The 23,730-nt window shown below is 40.1% G+C and overlaps 1 protein-coding gene across 3 annotated transcripts in view; it reads left to right on the top strand.

Annotated features, from left to right (window-relative positions):
- The window catches only part of DPYSL4 (dihydropyrimidinase like 4), a 32,623-nt gene extending 16,907 nt beyond the window's left edge, over positions 1 to 15,716 (top strand). For 2 of the 3 annotated variants that reach the window (XM_075935237.2, XM_014580349.4), the window contains exons 9-14: positions 665 to 821; positions 2,787 to 2,928; positions 5,800 to 5,970; positions 8,166 to 8,345; positions 11,552 to 11,723; positions 14,443 to 15,716. In XM_075935237.2, the coding sequence (XP_075791352.2) occupies positions 665 to 821; positions 2,787 to 2,928; positions 5,800 to 5,970; positions 8,166 to 8,345; positions 11,552 to 11,723; positions 14,443 to 14,534 (914 nt within the window). In that variant the 3' untranslated portion in view covers positions 14,535 to 15,716. The remainder of the gene's footprint in view (positions 1 to 664; positions 822 to 2,786; positions 2,929 to 5,799; positions 5,971 to 8,165; positions 8,346 to 11,551; positions 11,724 to 14,442) is intronic. The other variant, XM_089780179.1, reaches the window with a different exon arrangement.
- Positions 15,717 to 23,730: the final 8,014 nt, after the last annotated feature.

Genomic DNA, 23,730 nt, shown 5'->3' with positions numbered 1-23,730 from the left:
GTGATAGAGTGACACACAGAAATATCCAGTCATAAACATAGAAGACTGAATCTATCCAAGGTGCTAATCAACAGATTTAAATTGAGTTAAATCAGGAGGGTAAATTGTGCCCATAGTTTTAGTGTAATTTTTGGTATCCCTTTGAGAGGGGTTTTTAGACACTTTACCTGGAAGGGAGGGATAGCTTGGTGATTTGCGCATTGGCCTACTAAACCCAGGGTTGTGAGCTCAATCTTTGAGGGGGTCATTTAGATATCTGGGGTAAATTTGTCAGGGAAGGTACTTGGTCCTGCTGTGAGTGCAGGGGCCTGGACTCAATGACCTCTCAAGGTCCCTTCCAGTTCTATGAGATAGGTATATCTCCTTGCCCTGTTACAGATGTGGAGCCATGCCCTGAAGTGTTTATTTTGGTCTTTCTCAGAAAAAAATAGTACTGAATAGTACTTGAGGGTTTGATGTGGGTTGTTTTCTGATGTACTTTTACAATCCGATTGAAGCAATCCAATTGGTTGACAGTAATTCAGGAAACTGAAACAGAGAGAAACTGGCTGAAACCATTTTTATTGCTAATCTAACCATTTGTCTACTCTGTGGGAAAAGAGAGTTCACCATGGGGGGCATACTACATATTTTCAAATTATGTATTAGCATTATTATTCTTTAGGCACAGTTGTGTATGGAGAGCCAATTACAGCGAGCCTTGGCACTGATGGATCACACTACTGGAGTAAGAATTGGGCTAAAGCTGCAGCCTTTGTTACATCTCCTCCAATTAGCCCTGACCCTACTACATCTGATTATCTCACTTCACTGTTATCATGGTGAGTTGGCAAGGACAGTAAATGACAGTGGCGTGGGGAACAAAACTGAGTCCCTGGGGCTATTAATATTCACCCACAGAGATGGGCCCAAAGAACAGAGTGGAGTTGTGAGCCAATCTGTACAGTTTTACTCTGGCTGGATTTGGGGGTTTGGCTTAGGGTCTTTGGTCATCACTAAAGACCTCATTGAATAGAGCCATTCAATAGGACTCCTTGTGAAGTATAGTACTATTCAGTCTGAGTAGGGATGGAAAAATCAGGCCCCAAAGAACACATGGAGACTGTGTAGTGTGAGACTATTAACCTGTAGAAGGGTCAATTTAGAAGTAAATATTCTGCCCTAATGGGTCTCTTAATGAGAATTATTTTGCATTCTCTGAGATTTCAGAAAATTCTTCTCTCTAGTGGTGACACTGGACTGTAGGAAAACAAACAGATTTGGTTTGATTAATCTTTGTCCTGTAGAACTATGTCCACAAACTCATAATAAAATATGCATATAATTCAGTCTAAATACAGCCTGGACATAAATCAGAAAGGGTGTTTCAGGGCTTCATGAACAGATGTCTCTAGAGATCCTTGTTCCAGAGAACCATCTCGGCTCCCTCCTTTCCTTCTCTCGTTCCTATTAGCCTCCTTCAGATTCGTTGTTATAATAGATTCTGATCTATAGAAACTGATTTTGTCCTTTTATATACATTCCATCACCAGGAATATATGTAAAAGGTCCTTTAGAATCATTTCTTACAAGGCTGTCCGGGCCAAAAGAATAGAATAAAATTCATGGCTGGGATGATGATTTAAGGAGTGTAAATACAGGTTGCACCTCTCTAAATCAGGACTCTTATTGGGCAGGAGGGCCAGCTGGACACAGTGAGGTTGGTGGTAGCGGGAAGAGGGCCTCAGTAGCTCGGTAATGGGGCAGAGGCAGCCCAGCAACTCAGTTGGGGCCAAGGCACCCCATGTAAGTTAACCCGGGAGCAGGGTTGTGCCATGGTAGCCCAAGATGGGCTACGTGCCAGCCTGGCATTGGGGAGAGAGCTGCAGCAGCTGGCAGCAAGGCCGGGCTATGGCAGCCCAGCAGGGTAAGAGACCGTCTGTGGTTACAGCTGCAGAGCTGGGGCCATGGCAATCCAGCTGGGACTGTGACAGTTTGGCAGCACAATCAGGGCTGCATACCAGTCGGCAGCAGGGCTACGGCTAGAGCAGCAGTTATGTCAGTGGGGCTGAGGTAGCTGTGTCACCCGGCTGGTAGTGGGCCTGAAGAAGCCAGTGGCGGAGAAGGGCGGCAGACTGAGGGGACTGGTGGCAGGAGACTTTCCCTGGTGAAGCAAATTCCCTCATCCAGGACTGCTCAGATCCCGAGGGTGCCAGACCAGTGACATCCTATCTGTGCAAGGCTTTTAAGGTAACATTTTCAAAAGCATCTAGGCCTTTAAATCCTGTGGGATTTAAGAGCTGAAATCCGCTAGGCACTTCCGAAAATTTTACCCTAAGGATGAAATTCACTGCTGCACAGAGGCCATTATGTCACACTTAATCCACTACATGGGGGAGAATTTCACTCTTAAAGAGTAGATAGTTGCATAGAAAAGGCCCCTGAGGCTCTGTCTACACAACAACATTATGGTGAAATAACTAGCGTTGTTTCAAAATAATGTAGTCTGTGTCTACATGGCCAGCAGTTATTTAGACATAATGTTGAAATACTGTCAAGCTAGAGGACTTCTTACTCTGATTCCTGTAACCCTCATTTTATGAGGAGTAAGGGAAGTCAGAGGAAGAGTGCTCTATTTGGAAATAAGTGCTGTGTAAACAACACCAAAACTCGAAATAGCTCAATTTGCATAGCTTATTTCAAGTTAAGCCCTGCTGTGTTAGACGCACCCTGAATTATCACACTGAACATTACAATTTAGGCATTTTTGTCCAATAACTGCATTTTTTTGGTTTGTTTTAACTCAGTGGGGATCTTCAGGTTGCAGGCAGTGCCCACTGCACATTTACCACTGCCCAGAAGGCAGTAGGAAAGGATAACTTTACCCTTATTCCAGAGGGAACAAATGGCATTGAAGAAAGAATGTCTATAATTTGGGAGAAGTGTGTGGTAAGTAACTAAATAAGTGTGAATGTTTGCTGGATAATCAATACAAGTACATGCAAGTGGCATTTTTGTTAAATATGAGGATTTAGGTAATAGCAAGATTTTCTTTAATGGAATGGAAAGTGGTACATTATCACCTGACATTGCTAAATGCCTCCTTGGGTGACATTATCTACTTAAAAGCTTTGCTAATGAGAGAAAATGTAACATTTGAATGTAAATATCTTGAAAGGGCTCTTTCATAGAATATTCTACCCCAGTCTGAGCTGTGAGCAGAACTAAAAGTCTAACCAGAACATTTTTCTCAAGGCAAAAAAATGGAGTTTCCATTTGTATTCTTCCAGTAGGACTGGGCGAGCTATATCAAATTTGTTCATTTGTAATTTCTGAAACATGATAGTACCCTCTAAATAAATTTCGAGTCTCTGTGTTGACTTTGGATTAGGTCCACAATGAATCTTGAGTGTAGTTTGTTAGTAGAGAGACAAGAAGGATGAGGATGTGAAACGAGGTTTACCAGAGCGGTTGACAAAGGCTTCCCTTGTTGACCGTGGAGCATCTGGACTGGCCACTGTGCTGGATCAGCTGATCGTCGGCACAGCACGGCGACCATTTTGATGTAAATGAAGCGGCGATTATTTAAATTGCCGCTTTATTTTGCTGTGTCTAGTAAACTCATCTACATGGCTCCATCGACGGAGCCATGTAGTCTAGACACACCCCTAGTGTCCTCTTTTCCAAGCTGAAAAGTCCTAGTCTCTTTAATCTCTCCTCATATGGGACCCGTTCCAAACCCCCAATCATTTTAGTTGCCCATCTCTGAACCTTTTCTAATGCTAGTATATCTTTTTTGAGATGAGGAGACCACATCTGGACACAATATTCAAGATGTGGGCGTACCATGGATTTATATAAGGACAATAAGATATTCTCCACCTTATTCTCTATTCCTTTTTTAATGATTTCTAACATCCTGTTTGCTTTTTTGACTGCCGCTGCACACTGCATGGACGTCTTCAGAGAACTATCCACAACGACTCCAAGATCTCTTTCCTGATTAGTTGTAGCTAAATTAGCCCCCATCATATAATCTGTATAGTTGGGGTTATTTTTTCCAATGTGCATTACTTTACATTTATCCACATTACATTTCATTTGCCATTTTGTTGCCCAGTCACCTAGTTTTGAGATCTTTTTTAAGTTCTTCACAGTCTGCTTTGGTCTTAACTACCTTGAGCAGTTTAGTATCATCTGCAAACTTTGCCACCTCACTGTTTACATCTTTCTCCAGATCATTTATGAATAAGTTGAATAGGATTGGTCCTAGGACTGACCCTTGGGGAACACCACTAATTACCCCTCTCCATTCTGAAAATTTACCATTTATTCCCACCCTTTGTTTCCTGTCTTCTAACCAGTTCTCAGTCCATGAAAGGATCATCCCTCTTATCCCATGACAACTTAATTTACATAAGATCCTTTGGTGAGGGACCTTGTCAAAGGCTTTCTGGAAAGCTAAGTACACTATATCTACTGGATCCCATTTGTCCACATGTTTCTTGACCCTTTCAAAGAACTCTAAGGGTATGTCTACACTATCCTCCTAATTCGAACTTGGAGGGTAATGTAGGCATACCGCACTTGCAAATGAAGCCCGGGATTTGAATTTCCCGGGCTTCATTTGCATGAAGTCGGCCGGCGCCATTTTAAAATGCTGGCAGTTTGAACCCCGTGCCGCGCGGCTACACGCGGCACGGAGTAGCTAGTTCGGATTAGGCTTCCTAATCCGAACTAGCTGTACTCCTCATTCCACGAGGAGTACAGCTAGGTTCGGATTAGGAAGCCTAATCCGAACTAGCTACTCCGTGCTGCTTGTAGCCGCACAGCATGGGGTTCGAGCTGCCGGCATTTAAAAATGGCGCCGGCCGGCTTCATGCAAATAAAGCCCGGGAAATTCAAATCCCGGGCTTCATTTGCAAGTGCGGTATGCCTACATTACCCTCCTAGTTCAAATTAGGAGGCTAGTGTAGACATACCCTGATAGATTAGTAAGACATGATTTCCCTTTACAGAAACCATGTTGACTTTTGCCCAACAAATTATGTTCTTCTATGTGTCTGACAATTTTATTCTTTACTATTGTTTCAACTAATTTGCTGTTAGACTGACGTTAGACTTACCGGTCTGTAATTGCCTGGATTGCCTTTAGAGCCCTTTTTAAATATTGACGTTACATTAGCTATCTTCCAGTCAGTGGGTACAGAAGCTGATTTAAAGGGTAGGTTACAAACCATAGTTAATAGTTCCGCAATTTCACATTTGAGTTATTTTAGAACTCTTGGGTGAATGCCATCTGGTCCCAGTGACTTGTTACTAGTAAGTTTATCAATCAATTCCAAAACCTCCTCTAATGACATTTCAATCTGTGACAAGTCCTCAGATTTGTCACCTACAAAGGATGTCAGGTTTGGGAATTTCCCTAACATCCTCAGCCGTGAAGACTGAAGCAAAGAATTCATTTAGTTTCTCCGCAATGACTTTATCGTCTTTAAGTGCTCCTTCTGTATCTCGATTGTCCAGGGGCCCCACTGGTTGTTTAGCAGGCTTCCTGCTTCTGATGTACTTAAAAAACATTTTTTTATTACCTTTTGAGTTTTTGGCTAGCTGTTCTTCAAACTCCTTTTTGGTTTTTCTTATTACATTTTTACAGGATAGCCATTATTAAATGTTGGGTCCAAGATTATGTGATCTTCCATGTATAAAAAGGGGCAAAGTATAATTAAGTCGAAATAAAATTGTAAAATAATTTCTGATAAGATCTCCTTTTTTGGTAATAGCTTTCTTTTCCCAATCTCTTTTCTTTCTGATTTCCAGGCATCAGGGAAGATGGATGAGAATGATTTTGTAGCAGTGACCAGCACAAATGCAGCCAAAATCTTTAATTTTTATCCCAGGAAGGGGCGAATTGCTGTAGGTTCTGATGCTGACCTAGTTATATGGAATCCCAAGACTACAAAAATTGTCTCAGCAAAAACCCACAATCTGGTAAAATCATTTTTGAGATTTAATTAATTTTAATATTATAGGGTTTTGCAACCAGGGTGTATCAGTGAAATATTGTATTCCCTTAAATCAATGAGAAATTGGAATATTTACCCAGAAGAAGATGAATTTGAGTAAAATATTGGTATTATTATTTATTAAATCTCAGAAGGAGGAAGAGGAAAATCAATCCCTTTTGTTCTTGGCATTGACTGAAATGGCACAAAATCATGTGGAGTAATACTATAGAATATGAAGTAGGAAAACAATACATGAACACCATTCTTTTACTATAAATGTGGTGCTATTAGTTTGTACTGTATAGGCATAGAAAAAGAGTAGGTACAGTCCTACCTGCAACATCTTCCAGCCCAAGCACTTCTCCTGAATTCTGTTGAATAACTTTGAAATGCAGTAAAGGAAAAACAAAACAAAACCTTCCCTTTTTGCAGAACATGTGGCATTCTAAAGGGATACAATTGTAATTAAGGGTATGTCTAGACTACATGGCTTCATCGACGGAGCCATGTAGATGAGTTTACTAGACAAAGGGAAATGAAGCAGTGATTTAAATAATCACTGCTTCATTTACATAAAAATGACTGCTGCACTGTGCTAATCAGCTGTTTGGTGGCACAGCGCGGTAGTCTGGACGCGCTGCGGTCAACAAGGGAAGCCTTTGTTGACCGCCCCAGTATGCCTTGTGAAATCAGGTTTACCAGGGTGGTCGACAAAGTCTTCCCTTGTTGACCGTGGTGCATACAGTCTACCACGCTGTGCTGCCAAACAGCTGATCGGCACAGCACAGCGGCCATTTTGATGTAAATGAAGCAGCGATTATTTAAATCGCCGCTTCATTTCCCTATGTCTAGTAAATTCATCTACGGAGCCTTGTAGCCTAGACGTACCCTAAGATTTAACAGACCTATAGAGCTAAAAGTTTGTATTAGATAGTAAATTACTGGGATTGTTGATATATTCAATGAGGATTGGATAAGTTCAAGGCATATGCTCTTTTCAAATATAAAACTACAAAGAGGAGGCAAGATCCAATTAGAACTGTTGGGTAGGGGCCATTCATACTGGAACTAATCCTGGGTTCCTATTTACTCAGTCTTTCTCAGGTAAATTCCCATTTCAACTATTTGGAACTTCATGAATGCCAGCTGCTAAGGAATGCCTCCTCATTCTTATCTGTGAAAATGATTAATTAGCTGAGAAATACCTCCACTCTCAAAACCTTTTGCCAAAGGGAATCTTTAATCAACACGAGTCTTATTGGAGATCCAGACCTCAGCTTTGCTTCCCTGGTCCCAGATAGGCTTGTCACTTTATCTTTGGGAATATACCATTGGGGAATTGTCTGTTCAAGCTCTGCCTTTCCTAGGGTTTGACAGTTCATCTAGAACTTGAGTAACATTTGAAGTGTTAGCAGTAAACCAACAGGTAATGTTAGTTAAATGTAAAGGATAGAACTGATTTACATTATTTTGTTGAAACATTTTAACACAACGCGTTCTTGACCAAAATGAATTATTTTGAGGAAAATGAAGTTTTCTGTTTCTTCTTTGAACAGGAAACTGACTTTTTTCAGTTAAAGCGTGTGTTTCAGTTTGATATGCAATACAGAAAAATTACTTTTGCTCTTCAGAAACCTAAAATTATTACCTTTTAATAAGCATTGTTTTTGAGAGCTGAAAAAAATCATTTGAAGGTGGGAGCCTATTAAAAATAAGAAAAAAATACTCTATGGGAAGTTTTGAAAAATGAAATGTTTTCAAATTTCCCATAAAATATAACTGGTATTTTTCAACCAGTTCTGTTATAGCAGTTGCTGAACAAACATAGCAAAAGATTCTCAGTCCAAGGTGAGTTTCATCATAAGCCTGCTGGAGATGGAGGTTAAGCAATCCATACTTAAAACTGGGCTCTGGTTTGCTTCCCAAGTAGCAGACTGTGTGGGGTTAGGTCATTGCTAAATGTTCATCAGTTTTGTCTGTTTATTCCAGTTTGTTTTAGCTCACCAAATTAATAGAGGTTCATATTGTTTCAAATCTTATGTAAAGGATTATTTAAGGAATGATTAATTATGCATGAAGAAAGTATTACATACATGTGTGTATATTATTGGGTAGTTTGTGGTTTTTTTTGTTTTTAACCCTAAACTAACACTGAATATCCTGGTTTGGATTTGTTAGAATGTGGAGTATAATATATTTGAAGGACTAGAGTGCCGTGGTGCCCCTACTGTGGTTATAAGTCAAGGAAAAGTTGTGATGGAAGATGGAAACCTCTTTGTCACCCAAGGAACTGGTCGCTTTGTTCCTAGAAAGACATTCCCTGATTTTGTTTACAAAAGAATAAAGGCAAGAAACAGGGTAAGGAGAACTTTTATTTTCAAGAAAACCATCCCTCTACTAATTTATATCTATTCTCAGATTGCTATTAGTGTTGTGTTACAGCATCCCAGAATATCCAGGTAGGACTAAGAAGGGAAAGGGGGCCCTTTACAGGAACAAAAATATTAATGTTATCTGCTTTTAGGCCTTGAAAAGGTGTTAAACTATCAACTGCTATTGTGCATTGCTTGGCTTATATGACAACTCATTCACCTAATGCCACCTCTTAATTTACATTAATCTTAAAAGAACATTGTTTTGGATTTTACATACAGATCCATCAAATATTTAATATTGGCTGATAAGGTATGTGTGTCTCCTTAGACAAATGGAATGTCTTCAAAGAGATTTGTGGGTAAACTAGTATCCTACTAATTACAGGAGAGTAGACAGGAAACATAGAAAGATGTAAAATCCATTATGTATCTCATTACATGGTCCTTCTGAATTACATTTGAAAGATAAAAGATTATATATAATAATGAAACAATGTATTGAATTTGAATGAGATGTACAATTTAGTTGTAGATATTTCTCATTAGAGATCTCCTGGCCTTAGTAGGTCTACATTTCAAGTAGACATGTAGGCAACCACACCTGATGATATATACCATAATGAAATTAATAAAGTTCTTTTAAGAATTTTTGGAGCCAATAAGAATTTGCCAGTTGTGCAAATTGATCATTAGTATATTCTGAACATACACTTTAAATCTGTTTACACATTTGATTATAAGAATTTTTAGACTGGAGTAAATCCTTAAAAATGTCAAAGTCATTGGGATTCCCAGTACTGTACTTTTCAGGATTGAACTTATTCTTTAGGTTGCTCATTTTGCCCTGGATTGCTGGTATGCACAGATGCTCCCTTCCTGCTAGTCATATCCCCTGTGCTGGAGACTGGGGAAGGATTGGTATTGCAATTCTGTCACAGGAATGATCTATTTCTGCATGTATGCAAACAATTAATAGATAAGGTACTAATACAAGGAGCTCAGAAATATTTACAGTAGTTCCTTTTTTATAGGACCAATGAGATTTATTCTACCCTAGCTTTCGTTGGTGGCTCTTTACATCATCAATGCTTAGCTGCAACTCGCCTCCATTTTTTCCATGTGGTTTGTGGATGTTTTCATTATTTGATGTATGGAAGGCAAATATCAGTCACCACTTCATTTCTCCCGAACACACCAAGTCACATTGACAAGTACAGCAATAATCACATGATGTGATTTCCAGTTTGTGAATTCATTGCTGTAATAGAGGTCCAACCATGGAAGGTCAACCAAGTAAGAGAAACTGACAGAACCTTTAAAAAAAACCCTCTAAATCCTGTTAATGGCAACTAGCCTCAGCTTTTAAAGCTGCCATTTCTGTTAATTTAAAACTGGAATGAAAGCAATGATCAGTGCAGTGACCGTATTACCTGCCCTCTCACCCACTTCCACTCCTTCCTAACTTTTTGGTATAGCCAAGAAACTGACACTTACCCTGTAAAATAAGAATTGCTCCTGTATGATTTTTTACCTGTTTTTTCCCCTCACATCTTGCACCCTTCTTAGCTTGCAGATAAGCCATTACTAAGTCTGGTTGATCGCATTTGATTTGACAAAAGGCCTTCAGGCTGTTACCAATCAAACTCCATTTCTGTTATGTTTGAAAGTAAAAACATTGTGTCATTTTTCATCATCCAAAGAGGGCACTTTGCGAAATATAAACTTTTGCTTACATGGAGCTGGAGGTTCCTAGACTCCGACTTAAATAATAATTTGGCATCAGATCATGTGGTTGCTGATTGCTTGTGAAGTTAATTCATTTTGGCAGCCGCATTTGATACTGTGGGCATTTATTCTGGTTGTCTACACTACATTTCTTGGTCCCTTGTCTAGCAGTGGCTCTTTGGAGGCAGAAAGGGGTTCACAATGGAAAATATTGCAGTGCATATCAACTTTACTCAGTTTTCAGTATTACAGAGATTGAAGACCAAATGGCATCAGAGGTTAGCAATGAAACTGAAATGCTGTTTTAAAATTCAGAATAGTTATTCTTTACAATTTGTATCTGTCCTGACTTCATTATGCTCAAATCCAAACCTTTTTCTGTTTTTAAGTGCTCTGTTCTAGTTTTTTATTATAAAATGACTGGTATATTGTATGACTTGGATGAGAAATGGCTATCCACAGATAATAATGTGAATAGAGTACTTCTCCACATCACCTTTAGATCTTTTTATCAGTCAGGAAGATGGATAGTTTAAAGACTTTATGCAATAGGACATTATAATCATGCTATGTCAAGTTCTGTTGTGTCACATCAGAACTCACAACATACCAAAGGAAAACCAGGATGGAATATGAGTTGGAAAAAAATTCCTTTTGTGTGTGTTCTGTGTAACAAAAAAATAAAAATACAGTGAGTCTTTTGCAAATAAGGCAAAATTATGCACCACCCCTTTCTCATTAACCATTGCAAGGTGCCGAGCTAGCACCTGGAAGTGCAATTATTGATCTCAATGTTAGAAAGTGAAGAATACTGGTTTGAAGAATCAGCTGTTCAGGGAAGGGCCAATATCTTTGTGGTAGTGTACAGAGCTCACAAATGCACTGAGGCACTATAAAATAAAGATGTTAACAGTATTAATAATTCTAAAATTAATAATAGATCACTGAAGACACTGGGCTTGATTCTGATTTCCCCAAAGGCCCATTTACACAATTCCAAACTGGGTATAATTGTAATTTAAAGTGAGAACAGTGTAAAGGGGCCTTAGTATAAAATGAGAACCATGTTCACTGTATCCAAGTCACAGAGACAGCAAACACTTCCTATTTCATCTCTCTGTTATATTTTGGAGCAGCCAGGATACACCATCATCGCTAAGTGGCCAATTTAACTTGTGTGGGAGACTGACAAATTTGATAGAGCCCAAAACTGACCTGCCATTTTCTTTTTTTTTATGCCTGCCTAAAGCTACATAACTCCTTGTAAAATAATTTCCCAGAGCAAATGTTTAGTGTTGTTACTTCTCAAACAAATAACCTGAACTTATGTACAACTCTTCCTTAATTAATCAGGATATGTATGATGGAGAGAAGAAAAATCAGTAAGGGAACAGATTTCACATTCAACCTTCTTATCATTTCATTCAGAATCACCTCACATGTTTGTCATCTATCTCACTACAGCTTGCGGAAATTCATGGTGTTCCCAGGGGGCTTTATGATGGGCCTGTACATGATGTCATTGTTTCTGCGAAAGCTGTAGCCCCCACTCCTACTTCAAGGATAGCTCCCTGTTCAGGCAAAATACCAACTCTCCCTGTCCGTAATCTGCATCAGTCAGGATTCAGCTTGTCTGGTAAGTTCACTCAGTGGGCACAGTAGCATTTGCAGGTAGAGGTAAACATGGGTGGCTTAGACTAACTGAGAAGTGCAAATACTGTTTACAAACCAGACCCCAGTCTTGCAGTGAGCTTCATGCACACATACCTACACAACGATGAGGAGCCCTGCTGAAGTTAACACAGCTTCAAACCAATGCAGGGAACCATTCACACTGAGATCAGTGGCAGGAGCAGAGCTTATGGTATATTACTCAAGGAGGAGGAAAAGATGGAGGGACGGAATTGCATTAGTAATGTCTGCTAATGCAAAAGACAAATTGAATTAACTACCAAGTTTATGTGATGATTGCCTTGCTGCTCTTGAGAAATCACTGTTCCCATTATTGTACAATTTGCAGAACTATAGTATCTTACATACAAAAGCAACACAAAATTATTCCAGATGGTTGAAACCTGTCGTTGCAAATACATTAAAGAATGTAGGTCACAAGCTACCAGAGAGGCTGCATGTCAAGTTTGAATTAAAAAATGAGGTGGCCAATGCGGATGAAGGAGAGAAGACAAAGAAGCCAAGGACAGTCATCAGAATAATAAGATCTGACAACAGAGGTTGAAATCTTGGCCCCCTTGAAATTGATGGCAAAATTCCTATTGACTTGATTGGATCCAGGAATTCACTCTGAATTGTATCCTTTACCAACTCCAGAATAGAAGTGGTTGGATACATAGGAAACCTATGAGAGGAAGATGCCTGGGATACAAACTAAGAAAAGGCATTGGTTAGTATTATATGGTTAAAGTACAAAGGTCCAGGCAGTTAGAGGGAGCGGGGGAAGAAGAGAAAATTAATAAGCACATGTACTGCAATAGGCAAATTCAGTATACTGTGGCTAGAGTGGAGGTGAGGTGACAAATGCTTGTGTATACTAGCTTGTTCTAGGAGAGGTCACTGGGTAGATGAAAAAGACAGTCTCTTGAGATTTTATTTTGAAAAAGGAGAATCACAGCTAAACTAGTAGCTAATGAGGGAAGCAGAAATGAGGAGAATGATCACCCAGATCTTTTGATGAATGCTCTGAGCAGCAATGCTTCAGCCAGTGGCTGGGAGACTGTCACATCTCTGTAAAGGTATAAAACACTTGCATCACAGATGTACTGCTTGTGAGCTATGTTTCCTGAACTGAAGATGCAAACGAGTTGTTATGACAGCCATCCTTTTTTTCCCTTTCATAAGGAAAGGGAAGAGTACTACATAGTTTTACTATCATAGGGTGTGTCTAGACTACATGCCTCCGTCGACAGAGGCATGTAGATTAGCCAGATCAGCAGAGGGAAATGAAGCCGCGATTAAAATAATCGCGGCTTCATTTAAATTTAAATGGCTGCCCCGCTCTGCCGATCAGCTGTTTGTCGGCAGATCGGGGCAGTCTGGACGCGACGCACCGACAAAGAAGCCTTTCTTGATCGGCACAGGTATGCCTCGTGAAACCAGGTTTACCTGTGCCGATCAAGAAAGGCTTCTTTGTCGGCGTGTCGCGTCTAGACTGCCCTGATCTGCCGACAAACAGCTGATCAGCAGAGCGGGGCAGCCATTTAAATTTAAATGAAGCCGCGATTATTTTAATCGCGGCTTCATTTCCCTCTACCAATCTGGCTAATCTACATGCCTCCGTCGACGGAGGAATGTAGTTTAGATGTACCCATAGGTTTACACTTATTTTGTGTTAATTTTGGTATAAACCTGGTGTAAATAAAGTTGAAATTTTTTGACTTATGCATAAAAAAATCATATTATGAAAGGTAATTTCCATACACATATCACTGCTATTTTAGCCACAGTGATACAATTTTGAGTTTTATTTGAATCATGGGAGTACCACATGCATTTTCTTGAGTTATTTGTCACATATGAACATCATGCATGTGATACTGCTCAGCTTAGTGTCACACTATGCTTAGTGCATAAACCTGTGCGCCATGGCAAAAAAGAATTTTTAAGGTAAATGCCACATTATACTGTAGTTGCTAACATTTTACTCTTAAAGGGCTAAGACCCCATAGGTCCTTGAGAGCAACACATGAACTGGAGTTCCAGAATGTTATTATCTGGAAGCTATTTATTCATGGAGAAACAAATCATTACAAAAAATTCTTAGAATCAGCATGTAAATAAAAGATATTTCCAGGAACCCAGTTAGAATTTTCCAGTTCTTTCCAATCAGAATGTAGTTTTTCTTTGCATTTGACAGCATTTCCTATAATTAACTTTTTATATTATTCTCATTATGCATGTTTAGTTTCCCCACTACTAAGCTTGAAATACATTTTGTGAAAACTGAGTCTGAACATGAAAATATAATAAGATTATTTAATCTTCAAATTATCACTATAGATTGCACCTTCTTTGCTGACTAGGAGGGTTCAAAAGCATTTTAACTAAAAATTACAAAAATCTACAGATCATACAGTTCATTGGTCATGTTACAGCTGCTACCTTATTTATAAAGTCCCAAAGTGTAAAAAATGTAGGTTGTTATTTGTGTTTGAATTTTACTATTCAGTTTCCAAATCAATATACATTACGGACAAATAAATTGCTATTATTTACCCATGTGTATAGATACATATATAGCATTAGGAACAAAAACATTTCATTTAATAATTACCTTTATGTAAATCAATGGAGTCAGCACTTTGTTTTCAGTCCTTCAGTTTTTATGTCTTCTCTTCTAGGATCTCAAGCGGATGACCATATTGCAAGACGCACTGCTCAAAAAATTATTGCACCCCCTGGTGGACGTTCCAATATTACATCTTTGTCATAAGGATTCCAAATGTAATGTATTGTATTCCTTGAAAATCAATCTTGGTTTCCACTGGGGCAGGTGGTATAGGGAACTGCATATTTCAACAACATTTTTGCATTTACAGAAAATGTATCTTAAAAGACTCTGCCTTGTTTATACTCACCCAGAACACCTTGCTTTATGAGCTGTAAGCAACAGAAGTAGCAATCTTAATAAGAAATTATCTGGGCATAATACACACTGCCAGGGCAAGCAGCTTGGGTTGAGTGGATACCTTGGAAATAAAATATTGATCTGCCATCAAGCTCAGGATGAAATTAACCTTGTGTCAATTTTACCCACCTACTCCCCATTCTTCTCTGATTGGAAAATAGGCTAAAAAATACCCCAGGAAATAGAACTCTCATCAGGTATTTTAAATATATTTATCTCTCAAATAGATATATTCAACCGATCTTTAACACGTGCATGTAAACAATTAGAAGGTCATTAAAATGTGTTCAGTGGTGCTGCTAGCTGTCTTGTAATCAGGACAAGGCTGAAGACATATTTTGTGTTTAATAGGCTCTTTGTTTCCGTTCCAATAACAGCAACTGCCCTTTTTACTCTAAGGAATTTTAACTGATAAACAGTATCAAGTCTGTATGTTTTTAATACAGTCAGTTATATATCCTGTGGTTGAAACGATCAATAATCATATATTTATACTATCTCATTGCACAGGCCTTGAACATGCCTTGAGAATCATTGTCACTCTGTACCAATGTGACAGCATGAGTATAAGAAATCAACGTGTCGTCTGAATGTTCATGGAGTTAGTTGTAATAGTGTCAATATAGGCATACTAATGCATTTGATTTTTTTTTTTAATAGTCGTATTTCTGGAACTCAGAGATGACAGTGGAAGTTCCAATGTGTTTTAGTCTTTTTGTTAGACTTGTTTTTTAAAGATTATTTATAAAATTTTCCAAGTACTAAGCAGAGGCATATTTGAAAGCCAGTTGCAGCTGATGAACTCTTTTTATAAAGCTTAATACAACAGGTTTATTATATTTAACACTATGTACAGTAAAGGTGATCCTATATGCAGTATCATTCCATAAAACTATGCATGTAATTGCAACAAAATCACTTATGATTTTGTTTATTGCTCATTGCTTTCAATAAAGTTTGTTGGAAATCACCAAAATTATAAGGCCATTTGATTAGTCGTTGTCTACTTTCTCCTACTATGGGCTCTTATCCATAACGAATCATAAAACTCACACGCTTTGAATTTGATTTGACTACCTTTATCAAGCCTATTGACTTCAGAGAAACTGGATCAGATTCCAAATACCAAGATTTACAATGAGCCCTATAACTAGACTTCCTGGTTTCCCCTAGACTAGTGAAAGTCTTGAGAATTAATTTTCTTAGCCTACTCCATGTTTCCATTTTTTGCATCATCTGAAATTAGGAAGGAAAGACAACAGTTCAGCATTTGCTGCCATGGCAAAGATGTATGAAAACTTCCCAAACTTCCAGTTTAGATTAGTGTTTCAATACAAATTTTATCTAGATGTATCAAAATTATAGTCTTTGATTGGAGTGTTTAATTGTTTGGAATTAGTTCTTCAGTTTGTGGCCCTATCGTTATTGCACGTGTTCAGATGAAAGAAAACCATGAACTTGTATATTTTTTGGTGTTGTATGGTTGAGGGACAGTCTATCCTCCCTAGCTGATGCATTTTGGGAAAGTGAAATATTTTAGGAGTGAAAAAATGTGTCATAAATGTAAAAATTGCCTTGAACTTCAGAGCTTCAGGGGTGAAGTAGGGCAATAATAAAGACCTAAGGGGTTTTTTTCACCCAAGAAAAATGAGTTTCATTATTCAGAAGTCATACACATCAAATACTTGAAAACACCAGATGATCTTTTCCAGGGGTGTACATGAGCTCACAGACTTCTAGTGAATATTTACTAGAATGCCAAACTTCATTAAAGTCTGAAAAAACTCAGAGCTTTGAAACCTCATCCTGCTCACATAAAAGTCCTGATGCTATAAAAAGTTGCTGCAATCATACCTTTTTTGTTTCTCTATGAGTTTTCTCTACCATGTACTCATACTCCAATAATTCACAATAAGCAAATCTCAAAAAGTATGATCCATTAAATTGCTAGTAATTCTTAGCTTTGGTAGGACTTCTCAATAGATTTTGGTTTTGGGAATGATTGAGGCTAGTACTTATTGGTAATAGACTGTTTTACCCTTCTTAAGCTCAGATATGATTGTGATGGATTACAGTATAAAATGCTACGATAGATACACTGCTCATGACACTGTGAGTTACTTTCAATGCATTCAGAGTTTGGAATAATTGTTGAGAGTATTCTGAGGATATGTCTACACTACAGCGCTAATTCGAACTAACGCATCCAGACTAAAAAATTAATTCGAATTAGCGTTTTGAGAAGATGGAGGGGGGATATGATAGAGGTCTATAAAAGCACGAGTGGGGTGGAGAGAGTGCATACAGAAAAGTTCTTCATTAGTTCCCATAATAGAAGGACTAGAGGACACCAAAGGAAAGGAATGGGTAGCAGGCTTCAAACTAATAACAGAAAGTTCTTCTTCACAAAGCAAAGAGTCAACCTGTGGAACTCCTTGCTGCAGGAGGCTGTGAAGGCTACAACTAGAACAGAGTTTAAAGAGAAGTGAGATAAAGTCATGGAGGTTGGGTCCATGGAGTGGTATTAGCCAGGGGGTAGGAGTGGTGTCCCTGCCTGAAGTTTGTGGAAGGCTGGAGCGGGATGGCATGAGACAAATGGCTTGGTCACTGTCTTCAGTCCATCCCCTCCAGGGTTCCTAGGGTTGGCCGCTGTCGGCAGACAGGCTACTGGGCCAGATGGACCTTTGGTCTGACCTAGTACGGCCATAGTAAGCTCAGGGCTCAGGGTCAGGGGTCTCAGTGGACCACCTTGATTTTCATGCAAACCTGCTCCTGGGTGGCCAGGCTGGCAGCTCTCCTGCCCTAGACAGCCGCTTTCCTGTGCCTAGTACGGAGGTCATGGACGAGGTCCACGATGACTGCACTGAACCAGGCGGGTGCCTGCCTCTTGCGGTCCTGGGCAAGCTCCCGGGAGCCGCCAGCCTGGTCCCGGGAAGAGGGGGAGGGCTGAGGGGCATCGGGTGGCTGGCTCGAGCTGTGCCAGGTGCAGGGTCTGCTGGCTGGGTGCTGGCAGGCTTGCACCTGGCATGGGCACCGTAGCCAGCCCGTGCCCCTTTAAGGGGTCCGGGGCCAGGAGGGGGGCAATAGAGTTTCCCTGGTGTTGGCCAGAGTGGCCACCAGGGAAAGCTGGGGAGGGCTAGCCTCCCACTAGTTCGAATTAAGGGGCTACACAGCCCTTAATTCCAACTATTAAGTTCGAACTAGGCTTAGTCCTCGTGGAATGAGGTTTACCTAGTTCGAACTAAGCGCTCCGCTAGTTCGAATTAAGTTCGAACTAGCGGAGCGCTAGTGTAGCGCCTATCAAAGTTAATTTGAACTAACGTCCGTTAGTTCGAATTAACTTTGTAGCGTAGACATACCCTGATAGAGTGTCTGGAGAGATGGATAGTATATCGCTGGGGGGGGGGGGGACACATTCCTTTAATTGCATTTATAGCATCTAAACCCAACAGCCATTGCCAAAACAAATGCAATTCTTTTGCCTTATTTACAGATGTGAGGATCATCTACATTTACAGTGTCTCATATTAGCTACCCAGTAACTGATGCACTCAATAATACAATTCAGTTTTGAAAATCTGGGCTGTTTATTTTATCAAACAAATATTGAATGTTTGCAGGAAAAAGCAGATCACGTCTGAAATTTTTTTTTATCTAAGTTACTTTGGCAATAATATGCACGAGAAAAGGTAGAGAAAGAATCAAACTACTACCTCTTCCCAACCAAGGTCCTGATTCAGAAAAGTATGTCAGCACAATTGATGTCAGTGGGTTACCCCTGTGTATAAAGTTAGGCATGTGCTGAATGAGGGCCCTCGACTGCTCCCACATGAAGCGGGAGGGTCACACTATTGCCGTTGAAGAATTCTGATAGGTGAAACTGCTCCTGCCCCTCTCTCGTGACAGTATAAAACCATTACATTAAGGAACCCACCTGCTTCCTAATTTTGGTAAATTCCAGTTACAGAGAGGAGTGCTCAGTGCAAGTACCTGATAGAGGTAAGAATTGCTCACAGTAACACAACACAGCTAAGGAAAGAAATGGTGTGAAAATCTTCTGATTCCATTAAAGTCAAAGGGAGTTTTGAAATTAGCCTCAACAGAGCCAGAGGTTTACTCATCATATTAAGCAAATTGTGATGAGCAGTAGTTAAATATTTTGTAATGTCAGTTACTCCCAAGTATAGGAGTTTGCTGGTAGGGGGATTTGGATGCCTGCTTTCTATTAAAATGGGAAATGGGCATCTAAATCCCCTAGACAGCAGTGGAAATCTAATCCTAAAACAGCTAGCCCTGTTACTAGAGGATTGGGTAGCACAGAAGGGAAGCCACACTATGCCTGCAACAACAAATAAGGGCTTGTCTAGACATAGGGTATGGCTAGACTGCGGAGGGAAGGGGGGGGGGTTCTGAAAAAACTCTGCCATGTCCAGGGAATGTGTTTTCTCTTCTGCTTTTTTTTTTTTTTTTTTTTTTCAGAAGAGCAAACACACTCTTTCGGAAGCCCCTGTATTCCTTGTTCCACAAGGAAGAAGGGAGCTTTTGAAAGAGGGTTTTTTCTGAAATTTGGCCTGGTCTAGATGGGCCAAATTTCAGAAAAGCCTCTTCCGACAAATGCAGAACACATTTTGTGTCTCTTTTTCCGATAGATCCTCTCAGTCTATCCGTACCCTAAGAGTTGGTGGATGGCAAGCTGAGGTGTGACTGTACTACCAGACAGTGCACTAACTGGGTGTATGCATCCTGCTGCCCTAAAAGTCCCCACCGTACACTGAGCTAACCATATAAACACCTCAGTCTGCTCCGAGACAAGGCTTAAGAAAAAAGAAAACACATGAGCATTGACTAATTACTCTACCCTTTACTCTATTAGCAAGGGAGCATGGGCCTCTCTGTTTCCAACTTTGTGAAATCTAGATAACATTTGGTGTGCCTGTGCCAAAATATAATTCACTGCTATTTTCAGATGTAAGTGATAGCTCTGGCTTTCAAGGAATTGCTGCCTTTTTAAAAACTGGTGCGGGACACATTTGAGGTCTCCATTCCGTGGAAAAACACGAGCAGATGGTACTGCAAGTAAAAGAGCCAAAAGGGGATAGAAGAGACTGTATGGCTACCTCTATCCACTGTTCAGTCACAGTGCTTAATACTAGGGTGATGGGTGCCCTTATAAAAACCAAGCTAGAAGGAAGGAACTCATAACACACGGTGCACGAATAGTTTCCCAAGACAGGCAATCTGGAGGGAGTTTAGCAGAAAATTCCACATGAAGAGGCCTTTCTTCTAATAAGTATTCTTTTGACCATATGTAACCCAGCATTACGTATGGATACAATGTGTCAATTGGATTGAAGCATATATTTTAAAACCCAGATGGGACAATTCTGGTAATCTAGCCTGTCTTCCTGCATAACAAAGGGCACAGAACCTCACTCAATTTCTGCATCAAGCCCCTATGAAATTATACTCCCTTCAACTTAATCTTTCTATAATATTTGAATATATCGGTGCACCTGTGCCAAGGCTAGATGTTTTAAAAGTTAGGGCATTGGACACCTGTGATGGAACCTGAAAGCCACAAAGCTAAATTCTGCTTGTGTAAAGCCATCACAACACATCTGAAATCCATGATTTTCCCCTTGAATCCAGGTCAAAATTTGAAAGTGTCCCCTCCGATGGTGCTTGTGCCTGCCATGAGCGCAGGGGACTGGACTTGATGGCCTCATAAAGTCCCTTCCTGTTCTAATATTCTCTGAAATTACTGAGGAGGCATAGAATGGGGTGTTGGGGTGTGAACCTGCCCCAGTGTTCCCTGTAAGCTAGGTGCTTGTCCACCTACTCAGGGAAGACTCAAATGCCACCCAGCTGATTAGCACAGCTAGGTTTTTGTTTCTGTTGCCCCAGTGTACATTCTACACATAGATGGGAAAAGTAATTCTACACATAGATGGGAAAAATCCACATGTGGATGGAAAAGGTTAGAGGGAAGTTTGTGCCCCATGCTCACCTAGGGTGCCCCCACTGGGGAAGTGCCTGTCCTATGGGACTAGCTCCCCATTCTAGGCTTTGTGACTGGGTGCATTGAATTGCAGTGTCACTCAGGCTTGGCTTGGCTACCCCTCCATCATGACTTGGTTTAAGCTACACATCTCAAACAGGGACTGCCCCTTTTACACCCCACCCACCTACTGTTTGAATTTATACTAGTATGAGAACCAACAGCACTGGATTCAATGTGTAAAGATGGTGATGAGGGGTGATGTAGCCCACACGTTATCACCTTTTTATTTAACTAGAGCTTTTCAGCACAGAAACTCAGAAATCTTTAGAGACTCCATCCAAATGAGTACATGTGCAACAACTGAAGCAGAACCACCTTGTAGCTGAAATGGCTGCTATTATCTACCAGCATACCAAGCAAAATGCCGTGCCCAGCTTTTACATGGCATTCTAAAGAGTAAATGAGCCATAAAACCCATGCAGAAGGAAAATATTAAGAGAGCACCTGAGTGAATTTCAAAAGGGCATCCTATGCCAGAATGAAGCCCAGATTCAATAGCAACAGGCAAGCAGAAGTGCTAGCCACTAACTACTGCACACCCAGGGTATAATTTTCTTTTCTTGAGCCACCATCCTCAAGATAGGGTGTCCTCAAGGTAGTAAAATGCTGCACTTGTCTCTTCCCTTTGTCTATGGATGTTTACTTGACCTGGGTTGTGAACAATCTGGGGCTAATTTCAAGGCAACTGAAAAATATCAGCTCCATATTTTATTGATGTAAATGTAATTTCTATGATGTCTTTATAGGAAAATGCTCTGTGTTAAATATTCTGTTTTGGTGATGAACATTCGGAATGCCTTGTTCCCCAAATTCTTGTAAAAAACCCATGGTATCTTTGCATCTTAATACAATTTTACCATAACTCAGGGTCCGTAACATGAGGAATCTATGGTACTGGAGTGCAGCCCTGTTTATCTATACTATTATGCCAGTATCAAAAAAGTCAATTGGTGCTTTTGTTAATTGTGAAAGGCCATATTTCCAGCAAGCACTTAAGTTTAATCATGCGTTTCAGTTCCATTGAAGTAGATAGGCATCAAGACACAGTACACAATGGCTGCGTCTAGATTGGCATGATTTTCTGGAAATGTTTTTAACGGAAAAGTTTTCTGTTAAAAGCATTTTCGGAACAGAGCATCTAGATTGGCACGGACGCTTTTCTGCAAAAACACTTTTTGCGGAAAAGCGTCTGTGCCAATCTAGACGCGCTTTTCCGCAAAAAAGCCCCGATCGCCATTTTCACGATCAGGGCTTTTTTGAGGAAAACAAATCTGAGCAGTCTACATTAGCCCTTTTGTGCAAAAGCTTTGCGCAAAAGGGACTTTTGCCTGAACGGGAGCAGAATAGTATTTCCGCAAGAAGCACTGATTTCTTACAGTAGGAAGTCAGTGCTTTTGCGGAAATTCAAGCGGCCAGTGTAGACAGCTGGCAAGTTTTTCTGGAAAAGCGGCTGATTTTCTGGAAAAACTGGCCAGTCTAGACATAGCCAATGAAATTACTGAACATAGAAAAATATCTGAGAAACGCTGAAAAGATGTAAGGATTGCCAAGCATGCAAGGGGCAACTTTATGCTCCACATGGCTACTCATCTGTGGAGAGAGGGGCATGACATTACATTTGTCTCAGGAGATACAAATATATTTTGAGGGTTTAACTTCTTAAACATGTTTTTGCAAATCTATCATACACCTCACCATTTGCAGCACAGTGGATGAAAGCTGGGGGCTAACAATTGGGCAAGAATATCATGAGGGATTTGAACAAAGCTGAGTGCTGGTATAACAACAGGCTCAGGCTAAACAGGCTAAATCCCACTGAGAAATTAGGTCATTTTTGCCAACTGAAGGCATTAATAAATATTCTGTCACAATGAACATATCTTGTGTGGGAGAATGCAGACTAATGAAGGATGACAGGTTGTCTAGGTTTTGAAAGCCTTTGCGTAGAAGCCTTCACTTCTGAAAATGTAGGTGCCCCTAAAAGCAACCTCCAAGTGCTTCTGTTTTTCTAGCAGTACTGCTGACCCGATATTCTATATTATATATTACTCTTCTTGAAAGATATTCTCTATGAATTGCCCACAAATCTGTTTTTCTAGGATGGAAATATTTTCAAAAAGGATAAAAATAATTGTCATGATGCAGTGCACAGTTCCATATCAGAAGCACACTGCTAACCTGACCCACACACATAGGCTGAAAAATGTAGCTGTGCAAGAAACTAGTTTGCAGAGTTTAATGGGAATGGGCACAGCTGTAAACATGATGCCCCGATTCTAAAGTCACGATTTCTAGCAACTGTGCAAATATAACTGACACTGAAAGTGCACAAATAATAATGTGCTTGTTGAGGATTTCTCCAACTGTCGTACTCTGCAATCTTGGCATGCTTCCTAGAAAGCCTCATACCATGACCTCTGCTAGTCACAGAAGGCAGTTCCCCGTGTGGGTGAAAGAGCAAAGACTACAGTACCTGCTGGGCCTCTGACCTTAAAAGCAGAAAGGTAAAAGTACTTCATAGGCCATCCAAAAACTTAGTAAACTAATAAAAAAACTTGATCCAAAACTTTGATTGGAGGGCCTGCCTGCTGCCCTATGTGACCCTCATTACTGCGCTTTGCAGAATCTTGCTTGGATTTGCTGACCAGACTCCAGGATAATCACAATGTAAGGTCTTTACCCAAAAGAACCTGTGATTATGGAATACCTTCATGGTGCAGGAAAAAGCCCATTAGTCTAATCCTACCAGGAAAATCTGAAACCTTTCCCTTTCCCCATCAGTGTGTGTTTAGTGCTGTTAGTTTCTTTCTATTAGTTGATGGGCCACTAGGATTGTCTATGCTGGATCAGGAAATGTGGTTGCTGGGCCTTGTTGCCCTTTCCAAAACATCTGAGCTCTTATATCATTTGCGCGACCTTCAGAAGTCTTCCAGTTGTTGA

This window comes from Pelodiscus sinensis, chromosome 8 (genome assembly GCF_052426305.1).
Source record: "Pelodiscus sinensis isolate ZL-2025 chromosome 8, ASM5242630v1, whole genome shotgun sequence".
Taxonomy (NCBI): domain Eukaryota; kingdom Metazoa; phylum Chordata; order Testudines; family Trionychidae; genus Pelodiscus; species Pelodiscus sinensis.
Note: the sequence above shows the minus strand (reverse complement) of the source record. Positions and strands in the feature narration are given on the sequence as shown.